This window comes from Pseudophryne corroboree, chromosome 3 (assembly GCF_028390025.1).
Source record: "Pseudophryne corroboree isolate aPseCor3 chromosome 3, aPseCor3.hap2, whole genome shotgun sequence".
Lineage (NCBI taxonomy): Eukaryota > Metazoa > Chordata > Amphibia > Anura > Myobatrachidae > Pseudophryne > Pseudophryne corroboree.
The window spans coordinates 549,118,891-549,134,059 of NC_086446.1; the positions used below are offsets into that span (position 1 = coordinate 549,118,891).

The 15,169-nt window shown below is 39.1% G+C and overlaps 1 protein-coding gene across 1 annotated transcript in view; it reads right to left on the reverse strand.

Moving 5' to 3' along the window:
• Positions 1 to 1,378: 1,378 nt before the first annotated feature.
• CA10 (carbonic anhydrase 10) overlaps positions 1,379 to 15,169 on the reverse strand; it is a 579,440-nt gene continuing 565,649 nt past the window's right edge. Inside the window, exon 10 of the mRNA XM_063961261.1 lies at positions 1,379 to 2,334. Within this exon, the coding sequence (XP_063817331.1) occupies positions 2,312 to 2,334 (23 nt within the window). The 3' untranslated portion in view covers positions 1,379 to 2,311. The remainder of the gene's footprint in view (positions 2,335 to 15,169) is intronic.

Below are 15,169 nucleotides of genomic sequence, written 5' to 3' on the forward strand. Positions count from 1 at the left end.
GCTTCAATGACGTGTTCTGGAAGTGCTGCTGGCAGAACTGTAACCAGAGAGCATAGTAGGTTATTCCCAAATGTGAGACACTTCTAAAAATTAACCAACAATGGATAATCTAAAAAAATCACTCCCATCTATACAAAACTGAAAAAACAATATGCACTATATGCAGGGATTTCAATTTAAAGTGATGTGCCATTGGCAATGCCTAGCTACTGTAGTGCCGACAATGCAAGCTGCCCCTCCATGGAGTGCAAAGTAAAACTTGAGATAACGGCGGACACAATGTGCCACTGCTTTCTATGCATAGAGTTGATCCCACCCTATATAACCATTTACTATATCATGATTGAAGCAACATTAAATTGATTTGCTGCAAAAAGCTTTTCAGTGATAAGAAAATGTACTCCATAAATAAATAAAAAAATTTGTTGCTCAATTAATTGTTCTTAAGATATAAAGACTTTAGCACTTACATCAGTAACTACAAGTAAACCTGCCAAGGTGCAATGAAAAATCATCTTTGGTTACCTAGATTGCCCTGGTTTTGCTAGTTTATAGCTTTGCAGGTAATACGATCGTGTTTGTACATGTTTGCAGTGGCTGTTTTATATGTATACGAACTATTTTTTTTTAGACAGCAATTTCCACTCTTCAAAGATCCTTTTTTATTTTCTAGTTTGCATTAGTTTAGGTATTTTGTACCATATATAGACTATTGTGTTTAAAATCTTAGACTCTAAGTGGGTAATGTAACTGGATCTGGTTTTACAAAATCATTGAGGTTTTGCTCTTAATGACATTTCCATTTTAAAAATGGGCAAAAAAAATCTCAGAAAATAAAAAGTGATTTTGCAAAACTAGGATCTATTTTATTTCAATTTAAGGGTATTTTTTTCACATAAAAAAAAAATCACATATACTGTATTGTATACAGTACATTATTGGTGTGATACATTCTCTTACAGGATGTATCTAACAGCAATTTTATATAGCCACTCTAGGTAAATGGTTTGCAATTGAATTTGCCATATAAATGCACTTCATACAGTATCTTTATGAATTTATATTAGAAAATAATAATTTATTTACCTGCTGCTGTTCAACCTCCAAGAGTTAAATCAGCTAACATGTCTGGAATTCATAAGCATCAAATATAATTGTTTATCCAATGGAATGCTAATTCAACTTTGTTATATTTCATTAGTGGGTGAGAAGGCACATGCTTTTGAGGGGAAATGCTTTTGCATCGTAGGATTAATTTATTTGTGCAGTGCTGTGGGACCTCATCCGCTAAAGTCAAGTAGGGACCAAGGAATAATTTTTTATTTGGGTGTTGAGAACTTGTTGCATTAATATGAAATAAAACAATTATGATAGTTTATACAAGATTTTAATAACATTTATTGAGATGCTGACAGTAACCAAACACAATGAATGAGTAGTTTTAGAAAAAGTGAAGACCTTTACTTGTTCAATTTTACTCAAATGAAATGAAAATAAATAGGATCAAGGAATAAAGTAGTTCAGTTGAAATTTGGATTCCTCCTGTAGATTAAACTGAATCTTTGAACAATTTAATAAATCAGACATGAAGCTGACAAAGAAGGGGCATAATATGTGTGTGCTGATGGAAGAGACAGCTGCGGATAAGATAAAGAAAATGTCTAAAACAGGTCATAAAATAATAAAAAGATGCTGTAACATTTACAGAATAAACAAAAATAATGAAACTTTCAGCTCAATAACAAAATCTGTTTTTGAGAAGGGAACTATTGGAGAAGAAAAAACATTTTATGTATTTATATTCTTTAATAATATATATATTATATACATATCGCTCAACATCTTATTTCATTATGGAATAAACAAAACAACAGTAGCCTAAAACTCTTTTTCTTTCATGTTCATCTTTGCTTGGATATTCCCGTATGCATATATAATGAAGTAGTACAGGGAGACTCTCAAAAGTTGTGGAATGAAGTTCAAAGCAAATCTATAGAAAAAAAGCCATTTTATATATATATGTATATATATATATATATATATATATATATAGGCTTGCAAATCTTCCAATGTGCGGCTTGTACATTGAAACCCTACAGATATGTCTCATTTATTTGAGACAGATCATGTGAACATTGTTCAATGTTTATTATGTTGTTCTTATCTTTTTTCTTGCTGCCATACTGTGGCACATGATGGGTACAGTTAATGAAGTACATGTCCAAGAAAGTAAATGGGGCTTGGTGCACATTATGTCAGTCCGGGGTAGCAGGATCTCTGGAGACCATCCTTAAGGTTTTGAATATTATGCTCACTTGAGAAGCCATTCATTCACTAAAACAAAAAAATAGATAAATATTATTATTGCCATAGTTAAGTAATTATCTATGAAAAATTCTCAGTATTATATTGCATTACATCATTTCATTGACTACACTTTCTTTAACTTCAAAAAATACATGTAATTATATAACAATAATTATTGCTCTGAATTTACTGTAGAAACATCAAACATATTACCTGCTCAAGGAAGGAAGGTTTGCACTATTCTAAAGTGATGCATCAGGGTAGATCAGTAAATATAGCTTATTTAAATTTCATGAAGTAATATAAAGGAAATATAAAGGTAATATTCCACTGGACTAGATATTTGATCATAGATAAATATAGAGGCCCAGTTCTCAATATCATGTGTAGGTCAGTTATTAGCTTTTTATGTTTTACTGAAGGAGCTGCTACTGACTGGTCAACTATACAGTAACATAATAGACCAAAGGGGAGATTTAGCAAAGCTTGGAGAGAGATAAAGTTACCAACCAATCAGCTTCTAACTAATTTTACAGGTTGTGTTTGAAAAAAATTACATTAAAGCCCCTTTCACATTGTGCCTCTGACCCGGGTTAATGCTGGGGCAATACTGGGCAACCTGGGTCCTGTTTTCAGTTTAAATTCAGGTGGTTTGAGAATGTTTATTCCTCCTTAAAGTGTTAACTGAAGTAACACTTGAGATTGTAATCTGTCCAGACTCTGGCTTTGTGAAGGTAGCCCAATTCACATACAGTAGACTCAAGCTTTCATATGATGGTTAACAAGGCTGTAAAAGCCTTTGAAATAAACATTACAAGAAGATACTATATAAATGATTCAATGTTCATTCAAGAATTAGATAATTGTAACTTTTACTTAAACTTAATTCATGAACAGAAAATAATTAAAGTGGAAATGGGTTATGACCAGGGTTATTCCCAGGCCCAACCTGGGTCAGCTGCAGTGTCAAAGGTAGACCTGGGTCACGTATGCCTGAAAGGCCCCTAATAGGATGCTTGAAGATAACATAAACTCCAACCATTCTCTATTAATGGTGACAACCCGGGACAATCCAGGCAGTGTGATTTGGGTAAGTAATCTGAAGCCCCTGCTCCAACTTATTTTCAGAACAAAGATAAAGATTTGTGAATCCCTAGTAAATGGCGCACCAAGAGGCAGCCCACAAGCCGGTTCACCACAAAAGAACCTCACCAAAAGTTCAAATGATTCTACAAGTTTAAATACACATATGTGGGATCCAGAATAGTAGGCGCTTAAATCAACAAAAAATATACTCAGCACAACAAAAAATATACTCAGCACAACTTTACTGGGGTGCGTAGATGTATTTGATCTCCAAATTGCAGCGTGGGTAATCTCTTTCTTTTTCCTGAAGCAAAGTTCTCCTCTGAAGTTGGTATTATCATGAAAAGAAAACAGTATATATATATGTGTAGTAATGTTTCAATAATAGGAAATAATAAATAAGTCTCTCTAGGTGTTCAGGATGTTAACACGGTGCGAGCAATATTTCTCCACCAAGAAGGCGTACCCCAACTCACTTTCCAAATGGTAGGTTAAGGCCTATAAAGGTATTTTTTTATCCACCACCGTGCTGGAAAATGTTAATTTAGATGGTGAGACCCTCTTTCCCAAGGAAATAAGCGTACCTCACTCAAACAAAAGAACTGCAGTAAAATCATATAAAGGTTTCTTTAACACTTTGGGAGGTAAATGTAAGGCGTACCCTACTCACGGCAATAAAGATTATATTCAGACGCATCTGGGTTTCTTTTGATGGTCAACTGTGTGGATTATAACCATTGGTTTTTCCATAAGAATTTTCCAGAAAGGACATCAAACCGCAACAGAATCACGATAGATCCACCAAAAAAAAATTATTTTATTAAAAAAAACCATACAATTGGGGAAGAGCAAGTAAAATCAATCGAAGAATATATAAAGTCTTTTATAGCAGCATGACTTGTAAATCCGATAACAAAAAAATAGTAATGAAAAAAATATCTTAAAAGGTCCTGTGAGTAGGGTACGCCTTACATTTACCTCCCAAATTGTTAAAGAAACCTTTATATGATTTTACTGCACTTCTTTTGTGTGAGTGAGGTACGCTTATTTCCTTGGGAAAGAGGGTCTCACCATCTAAATTAACATTTTCCGGCACAGTGGTGGATAAAAAGATACCTTTATAGGCCTTAACCTACCATTTGGAAAGTGAGTTGGGGTACGCCTTCTTGGTGGAGAAATATTGCTCGCACCGTGTGAACATCCTGAACACCTAGAGAGACTTATTTATTATTTCCTATTATTGAAACATTACTACACATATATATATATATATACTGTTTTCTTTTCATGATAATACCAACTTGAGAGGAGAACTTTGCTTCAGGAAAAAGAAAGAGATTACCCACGCTGCAATTTGGAGATCAAATACATCTACGCACCTGTCACAACTGAGGGCTGGGGACCGTGACTGGGAGCCTCAGTTGTAGGGGCTGACGGGTACTTGAACTTAGGAGGAGCCATGGGACTCCTGGACATGCGTAAAGACAGTAGCAAGGATGCCCGAAGGCGTGACCACGACAACTGGAAATATCTTTCAGTGATTTTATTAAATGAAAAGTCATAAAACTTGCAAAAACAATAGAAAGTCACAAGTGGAAATTTAGGCGTGCAACTGGTTAATACCAGTAACCTGGAATGTAGAGAAAAGTTCTGTAAACTGTAAATGAACTAGGGTTCGCTGAAAAACTGTAGTTGTTGAAGAGTGGCTGCTGGAAAGCCGGAATACAGACACAGGTGAGTAAGGTGATGTTGTAGAGGGATAATCACAGAGGTGTCGTGTTACACCACAGAGTGTAACACAGAGGAGTCAGGCTTGAATGCAGGAGAGTTCACTGGAGAATCTGTAGAAGACTGCACACCCGAACCACTGGAGACAAATGAAGCACTGCAGAGAAAGTCCATGGAAGAACTGCTCACTGGAAACACTGAAGACCATTGAAGCACTGACATCCTTCAGTGCTGGGACAGGCTATTTAAACCCACAGGTTAGCAGGGATTGGTGGGCAATTAACCAGAGACCAGAGTACAGCTGCTGTGTAATCAGGCTGGGAGCAGAGTGCAGCTGATTGGCTGAAAAGTAACATGTGATGAAAACAAACATGGCTGCGCCCATGTTTAAACTTGGAGGGAAAGACTGTTTGTAACTTGCATGTGAGTTTTAACCATGAAGCTGCCAGAATCACAGTAAAGAGATTTGAGACAATGAGATGCAGCATGCTGCACACAGACAGCGCAGATGGAATCCAGGCTTGGGACACTGGGACAGTCTCAGGAGGCATTTGGAAGGTAAATACTAATAAGGAATTACCTGGATCGTGACAGCACCCCAGGGATGTTGTGCTTAGTATATTTTTTGTTGTGCTGAGTATATTTTTTGTTGATTTAAGCGCCTACTATTCTGGATCCAACTTATTTTCAATATCCCAGGTTGGACACAGGTCAAAGCTGGATCTTTGGTGTGAAAAGGTTATTAGTAACTGTGTATTAGTACACCTCTCAAGCGCAGTCCATTAGTACAGGGGCCTCTCAGGGCTGTGTCCTCTCACCCCTGCCATTCTCCCTGTACACAAATGACTGCACCTCAGAAGCGCAATCAGTAAAGATCATCAAATTTGCTGACGACACCACCGTCATCGGCCTCATCAAGGACAGAGACGAATCGGCCTATGGACAGGAAGTATACCAGTTGGCTCAGTGGTGCAGCCACAACAACCTTGAGCTCAACCCCCTCAAAACTATTGAGATGATAGTGGACTTCAGGAAGAAGTCAGCTAGTGCACTTCTGCTAACGATTGCTGACAGTGTGATATCGCTAGTGGACTCCTTCAAGTTCCTGGGAACCACAATCTCCTGGGACCTTAAATGGGGGTCCAAAGCTGACGCCACTGTCGGGAAAGTGCAGCAGAGATTGATCTTCCTCAGGCAACTAAGGAAGTTCAACATTCCACAGAAGCCTCTGCTCCTCTTCTACTCCGTGCTTGTGGAATCGGTACTGTGCTCCTCACTACTGGTATGGTACGGCTCCGCCAGTGCGAGGGACAGGTTCAGGCTCCAAAAGCTGGTCAGAGCCACAGAGAAGATCATCAAGGCAGACCTTCCCTGAGTCCAGGACCTGTACCTGTCCAGAGCTAAAAAGCAGGCAACGAAGATAGTAAAGGACCAGCTACACCCCAGCCACAGCATGTTTAACTTGCTTCCTTCAGGCAGGGATTACAGGGCCATCCCCGTCGGGTCCACCAGAAGCCACAAAAGTTTCTTTCTCCAAGCAGACTGCCTGCTGGACTCCTGAACATTGACTGACTAGACGTACATGTAACTCACTTGTGTCCCTACGGTATACCTATCTGTCTGACTTTACTTGCCCCCCCACCTCCTTATTTGTTACCTACTTGGCTGTTGCATAGTAAACCAAAGACAAATTCCTAGTATACGCAAGTATACCTGTCCAATAAAGCTGATTCTGATTCTGATTCTGATTGATTCGTATTTTATCTTTTTATACTTTATCTCTCTCCAAGCTTTGATAAATCTCCACACAAGAGAACTCTAGAAGTGTGATGCACTCTGGGTCCAGCAACATTTTTTTAAAACCTAAAACTCTGCATGAATTAAAATTTTAATTGGTTTAAGGATCCTTTTTAGCGAAATATTAAAAAATTCATAAGTTGTTCTAAAAAGGTAAAATATGTGATTAAAAAGTATGTGTATAAGAGAGAGAGAGAGAGAGAGAGAGAGAGATGCCTTATCCTTTTTGAATGTTATGATCAATGAGCTAGTTGGTGGTTAGTGTTTAGAATTATACCAGTACAATTGTTAGTTCAATTTAATTTCTTCCATCCCCTCCACATATCAGTTATTTAAAGATGGACCCCTTAGATATGATTATCTTGCAAGCAAAAAATCCCTGAAAGAATAATAGCTATACCACTGCTCCACATATATAATTAGAAACCACAGTTCAACTTTATTGCATATTAAAGGAGCACATACTGTATAATGTGGTATTATTACAGGCAGTGGCGTAACTACTGCCCCCGCAGTCCTCGCAGTGGCTTGGGGGCGAGGGGCTGCGGGGGCGCCACTGACTTTGCACAGATTGACATGCGGACGAGCGTCCGCATGTCAATCTGTGGTCTCCTTCCCTCCGCTGCTGTAAGGAGGGACACAGAGCGCACAGCGCGCGCCTCTCCTGTGTCCCTCCCTGGCTCTCCGGCCGGTCTAATAAAGGAAGTGCCGTTTGTGAGCTCTGATTGGCTCACGAACCGGCAATTCCTTTATTAGACCGGCCGGAGAGCCAGGAGGGACACGGGAGAGGCGCGCGCTGTGCGCTCCGTGTCCCTCCAACACAAAGGAGTGGGGGGGGGGGAGCAGGCACTGTAGGGGAATATCTGGCACTGGGGGCATATACCTGGCACTGTGGGGGAATATCTGGCACTGGGGGCATATACCTGGCACTGTGGGGGAATATCTGGCACTGGGGGCATATACCTGGCACTGTGGGGGAATATCTGGCACTGGGGGCATATACCTGGCACTGTGGGGGAATATCTGGCACTGGGTGCATATACCTGGCACTGTGGGGGAATATTTGGCACTGGGGGGAGCAGGCACTGAGGGGGCATATGTGGCACTAGGGGGGGGGGGTATATTTGGCACTGGGGGCATGTACCTGGCACTGTGGGGGAATATCTGGCACTGGGGGCATATACCTGGCACTGTGGGGGAATATCTGGCACTGGGGGCATATGTGGCACTGGGAGCACGGCCCTAGCAACAAGCACTACCCCCTAGCAACGAGCATGACACCCAGTGCATGAAACCCCTGGCAATGAGCATGACACCCAGTGCATGAAACCCCTGGCAACGAGCATGACACCCAGTGCATGAAATCCCTGGCAACGAGCATGACACCCTGAGCATGAAAACCCCTGGCACCGTGCATGGAACCAAGAGCATGAAACCGCTGGCAACGAGCATGACACCCAGTGCATGAAACCCCTGGCAACGAGCATGACACCCTGAGCATGAAAACCCCTGGCACCGTGCATGGAACCAAGAGCATGAAACCCCTGGCAACGAGCAGGTAATTTAAAAGTAATTAGAAGCCTTACTGTAGAACTTAATGTGTAATGGGCATTACGGTGTGTGGCATAATGTATCACGGACATTGCGGTGTGTGTCATAATGTGTCAGGCATTACAGTGTGTTGTATACTATATCACGGGCATTGTGGTATGTGGTATAATGTCTCAGGATCATTGTGATGTGTGTCATACTGTGTCACAGACATTGTATGTGCTATAATGTATCAGGGGCATTGCAGTGTGTAGCATAATGTATAATGGGCATTGCGATTCCTGTCATAATGTGTCACAGGCATTACGGTGTGTGGCATAATGTGTCGGGGGCATTACAGTGTGTGCATATTGTGTCATGTGCATTATTGTGTGTGGCATAATGGCTAAGGCCATTGCAGTATGTGGAATAATGTATACTGGGCATTACTATAAGGAGGAAAAATGACAAATAATGTAAGGGGCATGAATCAGGATTATTTTTCTTTCCTGTGGTGGCTAACGTCTGGGCGTGCAGGTTGCAAAACTGGGGTATAAGGTAGTCTTTTCCTGCAATGCCACGCCCCTTTACACGAAGCAACGCCCATTTCAACGAAGCCACACCCCCTTTTTGGCGGCTTTGTCCCTTTACTAGTGCCAATTATGGGGGGTATGGGGGGGGGAGGGGCGCCGAAGAATTTTTTGGCTTGGGGGAGAAAAATTTCTAGTTACGCCACTGATTACAGGTATTGTTATACTATGTATTATTTGTATATTACATACTAACCTAGACTTCAGAATTTTCATGGAGTGCCCCGGATCATGGGAAGAGTAGCTGGCCCTCCAGCATTCAGACTAATTTCTAGTGAAATAGGGGCATAGTGTGACGAATCATGAGTCTATAAGGAAGCCACAAAAGTTTCTTTCCCCAAGCAGACTGCCTGCTGGACTCCTGAACATTGACTGACTAGACGTACATGTAACTCACTTGTGTCCCTACGGTATACCTATCTGTCTGACTTTACTTGCCCCCCCACCTGCTTATTTGTTACCTACTTGGCTGTTGCATAGTAAACCAAAGACAAATTCCTAGTATACGCAAGTATCCCTGTCCAATAAAGCTGATTCTGATTCTGATTGATTCATATTTTATCTTTTTCTACTTTATCTCTCTCCAAGCTTTGATAAATCTCCACACAAGAGAACTCTAGAAGTGTGATGCACTCTGGGTCCTGCAACATTTTTTAAAACCTAAAACTCTGTATGAATTAAAATTTGAATTGGTTTAAGGATCCTTTTTTAGTGAAATATTAAAAAATTCATAATAAGTTGTTCTAAAAAGGTAAAATATGTGATTAAAAAGTATGTGTATAAGAGAGAGAAAGAGAGAAAGAGAGAGAGAGAGAGAGAGAGAGAGAGAGATATGCCTTATCCTTTTTGAATGTTATGATCAATGAGCTAGTTGGTGGTTAGTGTTTAGAATTATACCAGTACAATTGTTAGTTCAATTTAATTTCTTCCATTCCCTCCACATATCAGTTATTTAAAGATGGACCCCTTAGATATTATTATCTTGCAAGCATAAATCCCTGAAAGAATAATAGCTATATCACTGCTCCACATATATAATTAGAAACCACAGTTCAACTTTATTGCATATTAAAGGAGCACATACTTTATAATGTGGTATTATTACAGGTATTGTTATACTAAGTATTATTTGTATATTACATACTAACCTAGACTTCAGAATTTTCATGGAGTGCCCCGGATCATGGGAAGAGTAGCTGGCCCTCCAGCATTCAGCCTAATTTCTAGTGAAATAGGGGCATAGTGTGACGAATCATGAGTCTATGAGGAAGGGACAGGCCAATTCGATATGTATCTATGACATGAGATGTCTTCTGCATCTCCCCTCCATCAAATGAAGACAAGGCCACCCATTTTAATTAGTGGTAGAGCTCCGTGTTTTATGTACCTCTCAGGTATGTTTATCTTGCAATTGGAGTCCCTGAGAGATTAATAGCTACAGTATATCACTTCTATACACATATCTTTTATAAACCATTGTAGTTTTTTCATTTTGTTACATCAAAAAGGAGTAAATATTTTGACCGTGATTCATTTATACCCCATTGATTTTAGTAGCCTTTTTTTGAGTAAACAGTACAGTGTATGTTTCACTGATCATCATGATAGTGTATCAATTTAAACACACTACTTACTGTTCATGTAACCCTTGCAGGCTAGATCACATTTATGACTGTTTAAATCTAGGTATCCGTACATTCAATCACATAAAAATTTGTGTTGCATACCAATTCACAAATGTGTATTTTACTTCAAGCTTTATCAGATTTTTAGCATGCGCATGGGTGCTTAGTGTTATGTGCTCAGAAGATATCTCTTAAATCTTTTTTTTTCCTTCATACAGTTTTAACACTGTGGTGGTCATTGGACTCAAAGTGCCTACATGTGCTGTCTCAGAACTGTCCCACTAGTTCCTCGTGCAATTTCCCTCTCCCAACTATCCTCCAAGGGGATTCCTTGACTGCTGAAACCATAATACCACACTGGCTTTGTACCATCAGGTGATTACAGTAGTGTCATACTATACACATGGGTAGTGGCAAAGTTAGAGGTCCTCTATCCACATTTTAGTGACAGGTGAGGTGATTCAAAATGCAGTCAGCCTTCTGTAGCCTGGGCTTACAATGGGTGAGGAGCCCTGTAGTCCAGTTTGGTGCTGAGGTCAGGTGGAGACATCCCCCACTATGAACAGGTCAGCTGAATCAGAACCATTTTTAACAGGACTGTGGCTGATGGTGTTGCAAACATGAGGCAATATAATGTCACCTCAATGGCAGGCTTTATTTCACGGGCTGAAGCACAAAAAGTGACCCTCAGTCACCAACTTTCATTTTGTTTCAGACTAAGACGGACAATACACTTAAGTCCATCCTCTGAAATTTTTATACTCTGATGCTAGGCCAATCATGTGTGGAAGCATCATTCCAGTGTCATGGTCCTAGATGTTACGTTGCATGATTCCACGGGTACACATAGTGATGATGAGCTACTAGACATGCCTACACATATAATATGATGACATTACATATAAGAGTTTCACCTATAATTGACCTTTCAGTATGTTTTTGATCCGATTAGCTGATACATGTAGGGGCTTTGCTTATTATTTTTTCTATTAGGTGCAGTCACCCCTTTCATGAATTCTGAGCTCTTGAAAAAAAGTGTAAGGAACACCAGGGGTTATTCAGGTTTGTTAACAAACTAAAAAATCACACTAATGGGCAAAACCATGTTGCACTGCAGGTGGGGCAGATGTAACATGTGCAGAGAGATTTAGATTTCGGTGCATTACATTGTTTCTGTGCAGGGTAAATACTGTCTGCATACATTTTACACTGCAATTTAGATTTCAGTTTGAACACATCCCACCAAAATCTAACTCTCTCTGCACTTGTTACATCTGCCCCACCTTCAGTGCAAAATGGTTTTGCCCATTTGCTAACTTTTTTGGTTTGCTAACAACTCTGAATAAGGCCCAGAGTCATGGCCATTGGGCTCATCTGAAATTAAAAATAGTTCTATTTGGGCTGACCTGATAAATATCTAATGTACTTTGATGAAATATTGGCTTTTTATCACTTTCAAAAAATTCATCTTAATTTTTCATGATGAAATTGAGCTATGTTTTGTTTTGTCCCAATCCCTAAAGACTTTTTATGATGATTTCATGGCCTTGCACCCATTTATTTTGAGCGTGTGTGTGTGTGTGTGTGTATAAATGTCTCCCATGTGCAAAAATCTGATATCTTAAATGCTTTAGTGCGACTGAGATAGTGACACATTTGCTTTCTGATGGTTCCATATATACAAATGTTATTTGGATATTGGAGACTCAACCTGTATATAAAATTTGTTGGCTACATTAAAAAAATACTTAAGTTGTCACAACTCATGGGTAAGGTATAGTCATTAATGTACAAAATACTATATGTACATCTGGACATCAATGAGCAAATGAATAAACAAAAAAATAAAAATAAAAGTTGCAAGATGCAAAGTGCAAGTAGGAAATGTGGCAGTAATGTCAGATCCCCACCAATCTTAAACATGGTTTTTAGAAAATGGTGTGGGACCATGGTGCACCATATAGACTATTATGGGTATATAGTGATAACAATGAAAAATTAAAGTGTAGTGCATTTGAGAAACAATTACAGAAAAAAGAGTACACAATTTACTCTTACACTATGCATTTGCAGTTTATACAGCTAACACTGCTATATATACTACAAATATAATCAAATTTCTAACACTACTATACAAATTCCCTATAGTTTTCTTTTCAAACCTGCAAAATGAGCACAAGATAAAGGTTTTTTTTTCCTCATTATGCTCTTTTCTAAACCTCAGAGAATTACATTTGCTGAGCCCCATAGTATTATCTGTCAGAGAACAAAAACACATTATATCAATAGCTCTCTGCAATAATAAAAGCAAAATGGCATGGTACAATATGACCTATTTACATTACAAGAGGAAGTCACAACACAAAACATAAGCTCTTAAAAACTTTGAGTGAATGTAAAGCACTTTAAGTCATTGGGTATCCTAATAAATTATGTGTTATTATCATCATCGTTGCTATGCCTTCATTCATTCATTCCATTTTCAGTAATGGTAAACCCCTAAAAAAAAGGACTTGCTTATTTAACATTTTGGGGGACATTTACTAAGCAGTGATAAGAGCGGAGAAGTGAGCCAGTGGAGAAGTTGCCCCATCAACCAATCAGCAGCTCTGTATAATTTTATAGTATGCAAATTATAGATATACTTCAGTGCTGATTGGTTGCCATGGGCAACTTCTCCACTGGCTCACTTCTCCGCTCTTAACACTGCTTAGTAAATGTCCCTTTTTGTCTTGAAACAAAAGATAAAATAATAAACATAAAAATCCCCTGGCTTTTGAAAATAAAGGCAGTTTGAAATTAGCAATGATTTTATGCCTTGCAATTGTAATATTTGCAACCTACCATTTAATATTCTCTGTGGGCGGATCTGAAAAAGAAGCTCTATAATGTGGGGATTTAATATTGGTCCTCTCTTCCCTTTAAGCGAGATTTGTCTTCTCTGCAAATTGTTAAGATAGGCATATACAAATAGAGCCAGGCCAATCGTGGCTCCATCTGTACCGGGGCGCCTATCGCAGCATCTGTGACGTGCATTTGTATGAGACGTGCATGCGCCCTATTCACTGCAATGGAACCATCTCTGTGCACTCCCGTAGCGTGGCTAGCGCCTGATAGTCTAGCCGCATCAGTGGTGCACATTTGCGATGGAGCCACATCAGATGAGCACGGCTCCATCTGTACTATACAATTATCCAACAGATAATCTGCTAGATTTCACTGGTTGGAATGAAAATCTGGTATTTGATGAGAGCTAATGACAATCGACCATTTCCTCTCAAACACTGGAAAACAGACAAAAAGTATTGTTAATACAAATTGGTTAAATCACAGAATTAACCAATTTGTCTGACCGACAGGTTTTGTCCATTTTCCAGTGTTTGGAAGCAAATGGTCGATTGTCATTTGCTATCATCTATTACCAGATTTTCATTCCAACCAGCCAGATATGGCAGATTATCTGCCAGATAATTGTATAGTGTATGCCCATTTTAAGAAGTCAGAGAGGGTTTTGGTTGACCATACCCACCCAAGTGATATCATTCATTACACAATTTAATCCACACATACACAATTTAATCCACACAATTAGTAAACCACAGACCTAAACTTGATGTATTGTTAAAGACTTACAACACAAAAATAGTTGAAGATGGGTTTTGGAAGAGAATTGGATTTTTTTTAATAAGGCAAAAGCAATAGTTCATTTGTGCATACTACGATCTGCAAAATGGATTTATAGGCATATTTTGGGGTATATCCACAAAAATGAATTATCTCCAGGATGTATGAATGGTTGACTGCAACAAATATAGGAAATATCTGCTGTTTTCCCTCCATTTTCATTCTCAAAAGAAGTTGTTGAATTGTGAAATTTACCAGTTTCAAAATACTAAACTGTCTGGAACATGGTTCTGATAGCTAACAGGGCCAGATTACAGACAATTTAGCATTCCAAACCTTGGTACTGTACATTTCACAATTTAGCAGCTGCTTTTACAAATAGTATCTATAGGGGCCAGGTTAGCATCAGTCATTGTTTCCTATGAACAACATTTCACAAGTATGTCCCCAGTTATGTCATCTATCACATGTGTGTTCTGATGACTGCACATGTGCAACAGCTGTTCTGGGTTCAAACCTGGAAGTAAAGTGATCACATAAGCAATCACTTTACTTCTTACCCTTATCAGAGTTTATAGCCTAGTGTGTGTTCTATAATGATTTCTGGGGAAAAAGAGGTTCCTTATTGTTGCGATTTTGTGAAGATAAAGAATCTTCATAGTGCTTGCATTCCAGTGAGGACATTTGTGGGGAAGTCCATTAATCCAAGCACAATCATCATGAATAAGCACGGAATACATTTGAATGCTTTTTCTGCATTGAGCCTCATAACCAAAGAAAGACAGTGTTGTCTATGGAGTGGATAAGATCAATAGTTCTCCAAGAGTTATCCATTGCTTGTCTCCATGGGATAAAACATACCTGATCTGAGTAGATGCAAAA